The sequence below is a fragment of the Gymnoscopelus braueri genome (genome assembly GCF_963280865.1).
Source record: "Gymnoscopelus braueri genome assembly, chromosome: 9".
In the NCBI taxonomy this organism is placed as follows: Eukaryota; Metazoa; Chordata; class Actinopteri; order Myctophiformes; family Myctophidae; genus Gymnoscopelus; species Gymnoscopelus braueri.
Window position 1 is genome coordinate 35835149 of NC_137610.1, and position 15275 is coordinate 35850423.

A 15275-nucleotide genomic window follows, 5' to 3' on the forward strand; every position below is an offset into this window, starting at 1 on the left:
CTTTCATTCATGCCAGTAGACTGAGCTTTGAGTTTGTTGCCCAGTCAGCATAAGGTGTTGTTCACTACATGGTTGAAGATTTGTCTAATGCAAATCCAAGTGAAATAGTGAGTTTAACCAGTATAACTTGTTTGATTACAAAATACTCACCTTTTGCAGGCTATTAGTCGGCCTACTGATTGTACTTATGACTCATCATTTGTTTAACAAAATATTCACACACAAAAAGATTGTCTCATTCTGCTTTGTTAAATCTAACATAGATACAGGCTTAATTGATTTATATTATAATTTAATTGATTTTATTCAGAAAGAGTAAACCATCAGCGATGACAATGATAAATGGAAACAAACTGCAGAATGATTGTACTTTGGTTCTCTCTAGCTTTTGTTGTCTGATTAAATGGGATAGATTGACAATCAATTGGTGACGGAATGGATTGAGGATTTATGTTTATACCTTACATCTAATCGTTATGTTAATCTGTATCTCATTGTATTTCTATTTCTATTATTGTATAAAGTAAAATGTATGTGTCCTTTGACAGATAGGCTACCTTTGTTTTGAACTGAACTGAAGATTATAACAATTACATGGGAATTATCTTTGATATTGATTTATTCCCTTTAAGGCCCATTTCTTTGTTACAGCCAACCCATGATATTTAAATTTCCCACCGTTTCATGTTGGCATTTCATAATCTATCCCATGTTGCCCATGGGGCAAAATAAATGCCATTACACAAGCTGTGAGTTCCTGGAATAAGTGAATGACTTATAAGGGGCTGGCCCTGCATATCACTCTGGAGAGAGGGAAGGAGGATGACAAAAATACACTAGGGAGCTGGGTGTCACAGACAGTCATGGAACAACCAGCTGGACTGCTGTCAGATGAGAAAGGCCAACTTAAGCTCCAGTAGCCTCCCTGGCCCTGCCTACTAGGGGTGTGCCGATACACAAATTTCACCAAACGATACGATACGATATTTGGCTCACAACTTCGATACGATTTCGATACGATACGATACGCACTTTGTTATTATGAAAAATATATGGGGGAGAAAAAAAACAAATGCAAACAAATAATTCTGTTTTTGCATTATTCAGACATGCGAACTTGTAGCTTTTCAGCTACAATAGCCGTTTTGAATCCAAATGGGGCAATAGTGTGACACCTGACCCGAAAAAAAAAACATGTTTTCACCCTTTTCACCCCGGGGCTGTTTTTGCGATACATAAATCGTCACGAAAACGTATCGCGATATATCGCGGGACGATATATCGGCACACCCCTACTGCCTACAGTAGTGTTTTTCAAAGACTAGATAGATCTTTAAGGCTTTATTTGACACTCACCTATACAGGTACTGTAAGCAGTAAAATGTTGGTGTGGTTCTGTAAGATTGCGACATGAAAATGTGTGTAGATTAATGGCTGTCCACATTGAAATATTCCCTTCAAGGCAAGCCATGTTTTCAAACCCTCACCAAGTTTGGTAACTATCCAGGCAAGCTGAATACAATTACTCCAGGCAGACACTTGTATCATGGTGCTGTTAGCCTCGGAAACCCAGGCTTTTTTTTTTGTTACAAAAGAAAAAAAGCCTGGGGGAGCGATGCAGGAACGATGGTCTTGGACCTTGTTATCTCCTAACCAATCAGAGTGCAGAGGGGCGTCGCTCTAAATTTGGTGACGTCAGCGTGCTCCGTGCACAGGCCGAGGGGGGGGGAGGGGAGGCGGGGACATAGATTGGTGAAGCAATAGGAAGCCACGCACAAATCCAGGCGGCTGTGTTTGGGTCCGCCCTTCAAGACCATGGATTGAGCTCGTAGCCTCAGGCTATGGTGCTGTTAACTCATTGAGTGCCCAAATTATTAATATCTATTTCTGGCCATTACGATTTTTATTTTTTCAAAGTAAAAAAAAAGTACTTAGGAAGCGAGATACAGCCTTTTTCAGTTATAAGTTAAACAAGGAGTGGATGGAGCTGCAAATCTTCAGATAATGATATCTTGGCTTTTTTTTAAAGGCACGTTGCACCATAGTGCTAAAACACGTGAAATGAGGTGTGTGTGTGTGTGTGTGTGTGTGTGTGTGTGTGTGTGTGTGTGTGTGTGTTACCAGGTGTATTACTTATTTCATCTACTGCATGTGACGGTCACAATTTCTTCACTGGGTAACAATCTGCATATACCAATAGAGAAGCATTCATGAAAATTGACAGACACCAATGTTTCCTTCCCTAAAACTTAATTGTCACTATACTCCTGCCGGCCTAATACTATTATGCATGCAACTTAAAATAGTTTAACTTTAACTTTACTGTACCAGTGTCAGGGTAAGAAATTCTATCTCAAAACATATTCCTTAAGTGGTGTTAATTCTGTGAGGATTAGTGGTTTGATTTCAGCAGGGCCCAAATAAACCACCCATTCTCTGTAAATATGGATACTAGAAAAAAAGAGACCTTTGGTTCTTTCTTGAGTACCTGAAAGCGCCTCGATACCCCTGACACCTCATACTCCCTCCATGACCCCCATACGTCCCATCTTCCAAGCATCTAATTCTAGATGCAAGAAAACATGGCATGCATGGTTCAATCTAAGGTACTGTGGTGCTCAAGTCTACTAACCCATAGGAGGAGCTTATAGAGAGCCTGATAACTGGAGCCCACTTTTGACCAGTGCACTCCAAGCTATAGGAGGACACTGTATGGAGAGAACTACTTGTCACCTCTCCAAATCCAATTTTGCACCATTTAACTTGTGTTAAACATGAGGAACCTTCATTTAAGTAGTTCTAAAGCAGTAATACTATGTAATATAATGATGTATTCTCAGTTCGCCACACCACAGAATAGTGTGTTATTAACCAACCTGCCAAATTTGAATGGTAAAAAAGTTACCAAGTTACGTTTTAATTACAATGTAAGATTTGCCATTATGTATTGTAACACTTACTGTTCAAACACTTACTGTACAGAGCTAAACTTGGAGTGAACTTTCCATTTGCACTTTAATTGCTTTTATTGGTTGTTACAGGGAGTATGCACATTTCTTCATGCCTGTGTGAACTTTGTACCCAAGAGTTGTAGGATCCACACACTCTTTGATATTCCCCTTAGTAAACAAAGTGTTTTGTTACTAACGTAAAGCTCCATATTCCGATGGTAATCGATCATAGTTTGTTTAAAATAAATAAAGGATACCAATTTTAGCGTTCCACTTCTAGCAATGATTTCGGAATATAAAGCTATTTAACTCTTATTTGAATTTGGCTGTGTTTGGCCACTGCCAGCGATTTCGTTTTTCTTATCTTTTCAACTGGTCACAGAAAATGTATATCCATTATGATCGATCGTCCGACCGTTTGTAAACACAAACTGTATCGGTGTGCGTCGCCCAGAGAAAAAACTATCCAACCACGACCGCCCCTTGCCTTGTAACAGCATGTTGAAAATAGCATGTCTAGCGAAATTCAGGGCAAAAAAAGTCAACTCAAGATACAGCTGTGTTCTGTAAAACGTTAAACAGGAAGTGAACAGAGGTGTAAATCTTCGGATGACGTGATCTCCGGATCCGTGTGAGTAAAGAATGAAGAATGGGCACTCGGGTGATAGAGCCCCCCCCCCCCCCCCCCTCCCACCCAAAAAACTAAAAGTCGTCAGAAGTCGTTCTTGGCAGTGTGGGTGTTTGGACGATGTCTCGTCATAAGTCGTCCTTGGCAGTGAATGAGTTTGACACATTTTTACTGTGTCACCAAACAGGCAATTTTGAGCCACAACCCAGAGATTTGATGGTCATTTGTGTTATCTGCACGTATATCTGTTAACCGGCAAATGGGTGATGGAACCTTAATCCCAACTCAGGAAGCCTGCTGCTTTCTTCACTACATGGTATGTACATAATAGTGGCTTGTTAAACTATGGGACCGCTATGGTCATATGTAGCTGGATGTGTTGTAAAGCCTGTTCCCATTAGGTGGTCACATGGCAGCAGTGGGATAATGCCGTTATAATGGCAGACAGTAACAAGAGACCCCCCCCCCCCTTACAACTGTTTGTGCCAATAATGTCTGATTTCCTCTTTACGGCCATGGTTTATTTGGATCATCGTGGCTCGTGGGAATATACTGTTGCTAGTTCTCATAAGAAGAGGTCTCATATACTTTTTGTCACTGCCTGTGGTTATGTTGGTGAATAGAAAGTACTGTTCACACTGTCCTCCTGAATATCACATGTGACTTATTTACCCTCGGTGCATGGCCTGATCTTTTATCTTGACTGTTTTATTATGTTGTTGAGGTTTATTTAATGTGTTGATCATGTAACACACAAATTCATCACCATTGCAATAATGTTTGTCTCTTTTGGATTGGCTGTTATGAATATGTGAATATGTGGTATCAACTAGTTGAGAAAGGTTATTAGTTTTATGTTGTCGTGTGCACTCTTTTCCATTCCATATTTCTTGATTGGCTGTGACATTCCTTTGCTTCTGTGATTGAATCCTGGCTGTTTTCCATGCATTTGCATCTTGCCTGATCTGAGGCTTGGACTGTGGTGCCCTGATATTTACATGTATGGAACTACTGTAGGGTGGAGATGCAAATCTTTGTTTCCTCCTTCCGACTTATTTGTTCTTACGCACCTTATACCTAATTTAGGCTCTGTTGTATGAATGTCGCATGCAGAAAACAGCAGATCTACAAGCTAACAATGCGCAGCATCCGCAGCGTGTTGGGAGCTTGTTGATCAGCCATTTTCAATACCTCCCTGCTCTTCTGTTGAGACATTTAGATCATGTGGTCTGGTAGGACCACTACTGGTTGACAAAACTGACATTGCATGAAAATCTAATGGGAATAACTCGGGTTCCTAAACATGCTCACTATATAACTCAACAGTAAAAGCAAAGCCAGCCTTCAGTTTGTGTGATGTGTGTGCATGTGTAGGAGGTGAGATCAGAGTTGTTGGTGTGACCTAGTTATGATAATCCATGTGTCTATTAATTGCTTTGCAACTAACCCCTGCCTCATAACAGTGTTATCTAATACACCTGTATAGCTGTAGACGGAAGTTACATCAGAGATAACTATGAGTACATTGTGAGTTTCCCTTGGCCATTACCACTAAAGTATTTCTGTGTCATGTAATCCCTCTGTTACCTTAAGGCTAGACTAAGGATCTGAACTTTGCTCTTGTGTGTGCAGTATCTCACTCACTGCACTTCTAGAGATCTCCACAGTAGAGTCTGACGATGCCAGATTTGTAGGTACGACTCCTAGGTCACCAATTACTGATGGTTTTTTGACCAATATTTTGAAAAAATATATATATATTTATCTCCCTGCTTATGATCCTAGTTAAACTTTTGTGAATTGAAAAAAAAAGTTTGAAAATGTTTGCCTATAATGACTTGCCCAAAGTAAGGATCCCAGCACTTAAAGGAGAATACCGGACAAATTAAGTGTTGTCTTTGATGTCTCGTTACTCACTGACCAACGTGAAAAGTGGCGTTCTTTTTTTCCCATAGATTCCCGTGTCGTCATTTTTTAAACCCCCTCCGTTGTCAGAATGGGAGCGCGTGGGTTAGGGAGATTCGTCTATTATAACCGAGGCAAAGTTGTTTTTCTCTCTACTGCTAGTCATTGTGGAGTCTCATGATAGTCAAACATGCGTTGAAATTTCCTGCGAGGCCACCGTTAATGGCGAACGAGTTAACACTGGTTGCTTGTTTCCAGAACCTGGCAACACGAGTTGCCAGGTTCTGGAAAGAAACAAGCAGATAAGAATGAGAGACACAGGACTAGAAACTGTTTAGGATGACCTACTTTTGGCGTCGTAGCAGTCATCAAAGGCTGATGTATTAGACTGTCAGTAAACACAGAGGACATTACAAATGATTCATGGGAGGAAGTGGGAATTGCTTTTCTGGGTACATATATCAACATTACAGTGCATGTTAAGTTCAGTGCAATTTATTTTGGAAAAATCTGTCTTGAACTCGACCTAGTAAAACTTAAGTTTCCAGACTCTTAATTTAAACACTGTAATTGGTTGGCAGGGCTTGCTTCCCCAAGGGCATGCCCATATGGATTATACTGATGACATTCAGGGATCTCCATATATGAGCATATATGAGCATGAAAGGGATACAGACAGACGGTTACAAAGAAATATTGATAAAACCGCAAATCCCCATGTATGGATGGAGTACCCTACCCTGATGTCCTCAATATGATGTCATAGTACTGCATCGTAGACTGGCCTGGACTGCATATTTGGGCATACCTGACACAACTACATTTGTGGGCATAAAAGGGACACAGATAGACAGATGCAGAAATCACCATATATTATATATACAGACAGACGGGTACAACGTGTATTGCATAACTGGGTGGGGAATGCATTTCAAACTTTAATCGTTACCGACACTTAGGACACACTTTCTGTAGTACAGCCTGTTTTTAACAAATGTTTAACAAAGACCTCTTTTGTTGCTCCATTGATGTTTGTTTAGCTAACAGTGACTATTGGAATTACAGTTAATTAAAGGTAGGGTAAGTGATATTGTTTGTTAAAGTAAGTGTTAAATTGCTCTATATTCTGATAGTACTCATTGGTTTTTTTTCAGTAACGGGGGTCTCTCTGTTTGCTGTTTCTCCACCTTTTTAACAGAAATGTTGTTTTCAGGTCAGGATACTTTATCCAATCAGGAGAGAGAACTCATGCAGGGTCCAGGATAAACGAGTGAAATTGGTGTTGAGACAAATAAATATGCAGACAATATTGGAACTGGAACACTATAAAATTGAAGATAAATAATGGATCTCTCCTGATTGGCTGCAATTGGCAACACACCTGAAAATGTATTTTCTGTATATTTGAGAGCTGGAGAGAGGGGGAGACCCCTGTTACTGAACAAAAACTCTATAGCAATTATTACTATCACAAATTATAGAGCTTTAACCTTTTTAACAATAAACGTTTTGTTTTAACACATTGGGTGCCAAAACCGTATATATACGGTTTTGCGCATACTAACGTTGAGTGCCAAAACCGTATATATACGGTTTTTGAAAAAAAAAAGAAATATATATATATATATATATTTTTTTTTTTTTTTTTTTTAATTTTTTTTTTATTTTTTTATTTTTTTTTCACTAAATATCACTCCTACAAGATTTAGACTCCAATCCACCTCCTGGTTAACTTATGACTTCAAAAACCTGTATCTCGGCTCCTGTGCACTTTTTTTTTTTACAATGTTAATTTAACTATTTTCAACTGGCTGCAACTATGGAATGGATTTCCGAATGTTTTAAATTTTTTCCCCCCGATTGTACGAGACCTGTATGTGTGTAATGAGGGGATCACCGTGAGGACGGTGATCACTGAAAATATTTTGTGACTACTTGAAAAAGGTTCAAAATGTTTAAAAAGTCCTGGCACTCAAAGTATAATATTTTAATAAACCTCTGGCACCCAATGTGTTAACAAAGAATATTGTGTGTATGAAAAAATATATGGTAAGAAACTGAAAGTAGATTTGAGGTGAGTGTAAACAAGACCTTTCAATGTCTTGACCCAGTGACACTTAACTCCTATTTTACCTGTCACCTGCATAATACAGTTGTCATTCCTGCACCTTTAGGCTACTGCTAACCTCATTGCATACATATTGTATATCGGTGTCACTAAAAGTCCTGCAGTTGCAGAAAGAGCCTCAAACACAACATTAAAGGAGCGTCTGAAATCTGTATGGTAGAGTCGCTTGGTTATGCCTTTCAAAAGGACACATTTGGAGGGCCTTGCATTCTATAAAATGTAGAATTCAGATCTCCCTAATTCTAGGTTTTGGAGGTCTTTTCCGTTCTGGAATGTTGGCTAGGTTCTGTTCCTCTGACCACAGCTGATGTGGCTTGCTTTTTGGAATGATGATACTGACTTCTCCCACTGACAGACACAAGACGGTGCAGATATAGATGCTGGGATTATACTCTCTGATCAGATTTTTTTTCCCTCTATTGTGAAAATATGGAGGATGTGTATACTATAATGTGCAGTAATGGTCTACGAGTTCAACGTCACAGTCATGAGGGTAAAAGGTAATGCAATGTAGCATGCAGGTTTAAGATTGGAAAGTGCCCTCAGGCATAAACAGTTTAACTTAAGCCCTATACGACACATGGTGAAAATAGCCGATCTATAAGCTCACAACTTCCAAGCTTGTAGATCTGCTATTGTTGAAAATGTAAAATAGGGACGCCAGGGTTAATGTGGTTAAGCTTATGAATGAGTCAACCTTTGTTTTCATCATTATAGGCTGCTACATAAATAAGTCTGCACAAAAGGCTTTAATTGATCAAGTTCTTGTTACATGTTATGTCACCAGTATGGTACCGAACAGGAAAAGGCTTATTTCATTAGTCAGTCATTCAATGTCCATGAATAGATGTACAGTCTACTGTATGAATTCCTGGCATTAACGGACTTGAGTGACAATGACAGACAGGTATACTGTACCATAAAGTCCCTAGGAGTCATGACTTCCAAACTGCAACAATAAAACTGTGTAATTGGGTCGTTTGTAAATAAAAAGTTTGACAAGAACATTTTATTCTAGTGGCATGGCTGATGAGTTGAAGTTTGACTAATGGGGTTACTTGATATTCTGTTAATGAAGGGGACATTGTTCTCAAACCTTCTAAACATAGCTCCCCAAAGATGGTATGATCTACGTAGTTCCTTCCGAGAGCATACATTTTGACAACGATTACATTTCAGTTCAGTAGCAACAACAAAAGTGTGCTCCTCTGAGCGCAGATCTCTGCCAGGCCGGGTTGCCGGCTATGTCAGTTGGTGGGGTGCAGCTGTCAGGACAGCGTTATTATGGATCCCACTGCAGCTCCAAGCAAACCCTGCTGTGATAGGCAGTTCTCGTTTTTGCAACTATGCCTGACAGTTCTCGTTTTTGCAACTATGCCTAAACCTAACTTTAACCCTAACCTCAGTAAAACTATGCCTAAACCTAACCTTAACCCTAACCTCAGTAAAACTATGCCTAAACCTAACCCTAACCTCAGTAAAACTATGCCTGTCAGAGAGCCAATCAGATGGTAAGGCAGGTCTATATCCTGGAGCGTAGGTGGGATCTATAATCATACCTCAGGACATGAGGAAGCTGGTGGTAAATAGAATTCGCATGACAGACTTGCACCGTCATGCAAACTCTTATTTACTCTATAACTCTATCAAGATGCGATTCCAATTTGGGCATGATTAGATGCGTTATAGAGGTATGCAGTGGAGAGTCGCGTGATGATACAAGGAATTCACTGATAAAATACATTTTGATTGTACAAACTACGGTTCAAGAGTTATAGGTCAAAATATGAAGCGGCCTGTTATAGCGCCACCATGAGGCCAATTTGAAACATTTGGGGTGGAGTTTCTTCCTTGACCTACTGGGAGTGTGCATGCAAAGTTTCACACCGATCGGTTCAGCGGTGCCTTCGATTGGCTGCACACACACACACAGACACACAGAGACACAGACGAAAACATAATTTCCACCTCCTGGGCCGTTCCGGCCTGGCGGTCATTTAAAATTGGTTTCATGCCTGGCATTTGCTTCCTGCTCAGCTGAGAGCGTGGCTTGGAAAACCAGACCGATGTGAAATGAGATAGCCTAAGCCTACCTACCATGGCAGTGGCAGCCTATCTCTCCATCTTTCTTTTTTGGACACACACACATTATAGAGAGATGCCATGTCAACCACTTCCTGAACCGTAGCTCCCACAATCCACTCTCCTGAATGAGGTTATATATAGCCCCAAAAAAGGCTGTGAACCTTCCCATAACGTTCTAGCTCTCTCATGTGCACACACATTTTACAACTAAAACCCTTGACTATTTCAGCTTGACAGTGTGTGATTTCAAGAGTCTCTGGTCAAGTCATGCAGATAGTTTATTTTTCCCCTGACCGGTCATTTGGTCTCATAGTATGGGCGGTCAGCAAAATCCACTCACATTAGAATTGCTTGCAAGCAAATTAGGTCAGATTCACTTCACTATATTTGTTTAGCCTATAGTTCTCAAGGCTTCAAGAATATGGCCTGGGTCCAAAAGGCAGGATTATCTATTCTAGGACGCAGTGATGTGCTGTCCCAGGCATCTAGTTTATTATAGATAGGTTTGACACCCCCTAGTGGGGTGTATTGTGTGCATTTGATGTTGACATGTGATGTGCAATTAGGAGAACTCATTTCATGTGTGCACTGTTTAGCTAATTGATGCAAATAATTTCAGGTGTGCAGTACAGGAGTAGTCAGTTTTCTCCAGCAGCCAAGGAGCAAACACACACACATAAGCTGCTACTACTGCCTCTCTTTGTTTTTGGCTTGAAACCATCTCTTGTACGTTTTTGTTTGTGTATATTTACTCAAGTCATGAAAACACCTTTGTTTGAGAATTGTTTTGTGATATATGTGGGATGCTTAAAGTTGTACAATGCAAAATCACAAATAACGATTTTTAGCAACCTCTGCTGGTCACTACCGTTACTGCATACAATTTCCCTAGTCCTCGATTACCCAGAATTCCATTCGTTTTCACCGGAAGCCGGAAGCGTTTCAAAAAGCGATCTTTTAATTGTTTTATACTATCTACGGATCGTTTCTCTTAGCCAGTGGAGCATTAGTTACCATGAGCTGTGCTTTCCTTTTCTGTTCTTTTTCGATCTCCCAATCCTACATTATCTTAAAATCAGCGTGAGGTTCCTTTTTGTTAATAGCGCGGTAGTTCCTGGCCAAACAGGAAACCGTTGCGGTAGTTCCTGAGGACGTCGGCCACGACGTCATGACGTTGGCCAGGAACGTAATTTTCCCGGGAAAGTCCCCCCCGTACACGTTCAATAGAAAATATATAAATAAAAGGCTTCCGGGGGTGAAATTCACGGAGTGGGTGTTGTGAAACTTTTGCCACTCGCAAAAGATATACAATTTAACTTTAGTTTTGTTGAAAACGTTACCTAGTATTACTTTAATAACTTTAATGATTGATTGCTTGCCTTGTGTGGAGTGTTACATTATGGGAAAACTACTAAATGCTTAGTATGTACTTGTTGTGTTATTGAGCTGATTTTGTGTTTCTGTTTTACAGTTTCACTCATTGTTTAGTATAGTCTCACCTGCATCTCAAAAGGCAAAACTGGGATGAATCCTGACTTTCATTGAACAGAGTTTGGCTGACTGTTGATTTGTGTCTAGGACGACACCCTGAGAACAGTACAAGTGATGTTCAATTAGTTTCTGAGGTTGTCTTTATAAACACTGTGAGGCACCAGTGCATGATGGACTGGGTTTTGATAAAATAAGAAATGGGATTGAAACCACTGTGTGCGTGCGTGCCAGTGGTACTGGGTTCCAATAGCTGCCAAACTCCACTCGGAGCTTACTGTATATTTATTTATATATATATTATATATATTTATATTTAACTTTCACATAGAACATTAATTCATGTTAATTCTGTTTTTATGGTACACACTTTTAGTCGTAATTAGTCACAAGTTGAGAGAAGGAACAAGGAATAAGGAAACTTGACAGATTGAGATAGTAGATTAAATACTGTTTGGGTCTGTATGACTTCCCTATGAGCTTGCAATCTGTACAGTACAGACATCAATGCATCTTGTTTCCTTGCAAATCAGATGTTTTTCAGTGCTGGTTTTCTCATAACCATGGCCTATAATGTACATTGGGTAAGAGGGAGACAGAGACAGAGACAGAGTGAGTGTGGTTACAGTGTGAGTTTAACTAGTTATTGTGTGTTAAAGCATATGCATGTAATTTTCACCCCGTGACCACTCAGCTGAACCCCCGCATGTGCATACGTTCTCCTAATCCTATCAGTGGATCAATGGAGCTGGGTACAGTATGGTATGCACAGTCTAGCACAGTGGTTCTCAAAGTGAGGTTCAGGAACCCCCAGGGGTCCTTGAAGGGACACCACTTGGGTCCCCAGCAAACTGAGGAACAGTTTGTTAAATACTTTAAGGTGGTGTGATATGAAAGTGATATGTTTTTGTAAAAACCAAAATATTTTTGTTAAAAGGTTACAGCTCTATATTCTGATCATCAGTGCAGTGTTTTCTTTTCAATAATGGGGGTCTCCCCATCTCTCCAGCTTGTTAATATACAGAAAATACATTTTCAAGTGCAACACCAATTTCATCCGATCGGAAGAGGGAACTCATTTATCAGTGTTCCAATTACAAAATATTCAGCCATTTCTTTTTTTTGTTTCATCACTTCTGCTGGAGTTCTCTCTGCTGATCGGATGGAATTTGAATCGCGACCTGAAATCTTATTTTGTATTTACTAAAGATCTGGAGAGACAGGGAGACCCCTGTTACTGAAGAAACGCACTATAGCAATGTGTACCATCAGAATATAGTGCTACTTAACACTTAACTTACATCTATAAGTTAAATATCACTTTTAGCCCCATTTTATTTTTGGCTTTTCAAAAGTGGCTGATCTAATAAGCTAACAACATTCCAAAATGTTTGACAAATCTTGACGTATCTGCTCTTATGGGGGTCCCTGGTACAAAATCATTTCAAATGGCGTCTGTGACCAAATACATAATTTGGAGGTCCTTGATATGAAAGATTTGTTTGAGAACCACTGGTCTAGCTAATGGCTGGACGTGAGCACACTTGAAGTACCACCTATAGAATGTTGGACATGTTACTCTGGCTTTGTAGGGCAACAGGTTGACCTCAGGTTTATTTCTAGTTCAAGCTACATGCATTCCTTACATTTGGAATGTGATCTCCCCTTGATATGTTTTCAAACTTTTCCACAACATCGCACAAGTATGTTAAAGTGGCACAGTGTGACTTAACTACTGTACCACCCACCAAGAACCCTTTCATTGTGAGTTTGAATATCATGAATGTCATAATATTTTGGCTTCAGAGTGACTGTCCCTTGTTTGCAAATTATGCAGTAGAACAGAACAAAGTGGCCTGAGATTTGCTATTTTTGGAAGGAAAGAAAAAAGAAAAAAAGGTTTGCTTAGAATGACATGCCCAAAATGGGGACACCAGAGTGAAAGTGGCTAATGAATGTATGGTTACAGACAAGAAGACGCGTGTCTATGAGGTGTGTGTCACATGACAGGCAACAGGGGTTGAGATGCACAATCTAAAAGCGCCAATCTAAAATCTGATTAATCTGCCAAAAAAATTAAGAGGTGGAGAAAATATGCATAACTGAACTTGAGGTCAAATGTGAACGCTTGGGGGTGGCAAATTGCCATACCCTCATGGTCATACCCCAAATAACGCCGCTGCTATCTAGTGTCCGTTATTCCTAAATGTTTGTATTTGCTGTCATTTCTTTTTCAGATGGGCATGGCAGCACGCAGCAGACCTTAGACAAAGTTCACCTGACTGTGGGGACGGAGTGAAGAGGAGGTGCTAGGGTGCAGGAGAGGAAACCAAGGGAGGGTCTAACCCCAGTGAACATGGGCGAGACGGAGGATGAGCTCACTGCACAGGCCAGCCGGCTGTTTGAGAACTTTGTCAAGGCGTCCACTTGTAAAGGGTCCCTCCAGGCCTTCGGTATCCTCTGCAGACACCTGGACCTGGACCCTCTGAACTACAGCAACTTCTACGCTTCCTTGAAGGCTGCCGTCAGCACCTGGAAGGTCAAGGCTCTGTGGACCAAACTAGACAAGAGGGCCTCGCATAAAGAGTACAACCAAGCTAGAGCTTGCCAGGGAACCAGGGTGAGTGAGACACTGTGAATGAAATGCTGTATTCTGCTTATAATGAGGGCATACCTCTGCATACTAAAACATTAAGGGCTCTGTGTTGCAGAGCGAGGCTGAATACTGCAAAATTGCCATTTTGTGAATAAAGGTCTGACATTCAACCCTTTATAAAATTAGACCTATTTTATCCGACGGGTTAAATTCAGTTTTCAGCTTCACCCAGCTGAGTGCTTCTCAAGTGAGTGCAGGGTGGGCAGTAGGGGGTTGAGTGTCTTGCTCTGGGCCACCTCAACACATTGCTGGGGTCTGGAATCGAACTTGGGACTTTCTGCTTCCCAGGCGGGCTCTACCCATTCAGCTATGGTCACCCTTTGTCACGTTGCCTTCTTCTTTTCACATGCCTTCCTCTTTTTCGTTTTATCTCTCTCTTGATTTATAGACACAATTAACCTGTAATAATACTGACATAAAAAAGTTCACAGAAATGTAGTGGAAAAACAGACTGGAATGTCTGGGGCGTTTTTTGTCAGTCAGTTTGAATTAAATCTGCACCCTGCTCACATGGATAAGCTCCTGCCTGCTGAATGAATGCTGCTAATTTGTTTACCTTTGTGGATGGAGCTATTCAGACGGGGTTCATGCATGGTTTATTTGTTCAAATATCTGACCTTGGCACTTCCATTGTGGATTTATTTTGGGAAAATATATTGGATTATTACTGTAATTATTTCCACTTGTCCAATACAACAGTAGTTAGTGTGGCAGCTACAATGCAGATTTTGTAAAGGCAACCAAGCGCAATTTAAAGCATACAGGATGCAGCAAAGAGTAGATTAAGTAATTAATTGAACTCATGTCCGGTGAAACTTTGTGCCATGTCAGAGTAGTTATAGTGATACCCTCATAGGACACACACACACACACACACACACACACACACACACACACACACACACACACACACACACACACACACACACACACACACACACACACACACACACACACACACTCCTCTGTTTTCGCCTTTGTAGTATGTTCATGAACAGAAAGGACAAACGTATGACAGCTTCCTGTGTACAACTTTTGTGAAGCAGGGTTACAGGCTCTAGTATTTGAAGATTGTGGAAGAGTCATTGCAGAGACTCATTGCAGACTACAACAGATCAATATGTTGTCTTTTCACTTTTTCTTATTGTTCATGTCAGAAAACCAGCATGTTTATCTCATTATCTGCTAAGTTTTTATGGCATATTATGTTAACTGCTGAACTTTATGTAATAGTTTGTATTCTTGCTGTATTGGTTGTGCTGAGATGTTCTATTGGCAGACCATGTATGTCGAAGTATGGTAGCCAACGTGCTTAGCATAGTGTTGGTATGAACTCATATCTCCTAAAGGAAAAGATAAGACTTCCTGAGGGGAAGGAGGCCAGCAACTTATAGGCTACACTAGAGATGAAATGACAGAAAGGCTTGATGGGCT

At 40.4% G+C, this 15275-nt stretch overlaps 1 protein-coding gene across 2 annotated transcripts in view; it reads left to right on the forward strand.

Moving 5' to 3' along the window:
* The window catches only part of mical2b (microtubule associated monooxygenase, calponin and LIM domain containing 2b), a 62437-nt gene that overhangs the window by 2137 nt on the left and 45025 nt on the right, over positions 1 to 15275 (forward strand). For both annotated transcript variants that reach the window (XM_080437616.1, XM_080437617.1), the window contains exon 2: positions 13423 to 13805. In XM_080437616.1, the coding sequence (XP_080293742.1) occupies positions 13542 to 13805 (264 nt within the window). In that variant the 5' untranslated portion in view covers positions 13423 to 13541. The remainder of the gene's footprint in view (positions 1 to 13422; positions 13806 to 15275) is intronic.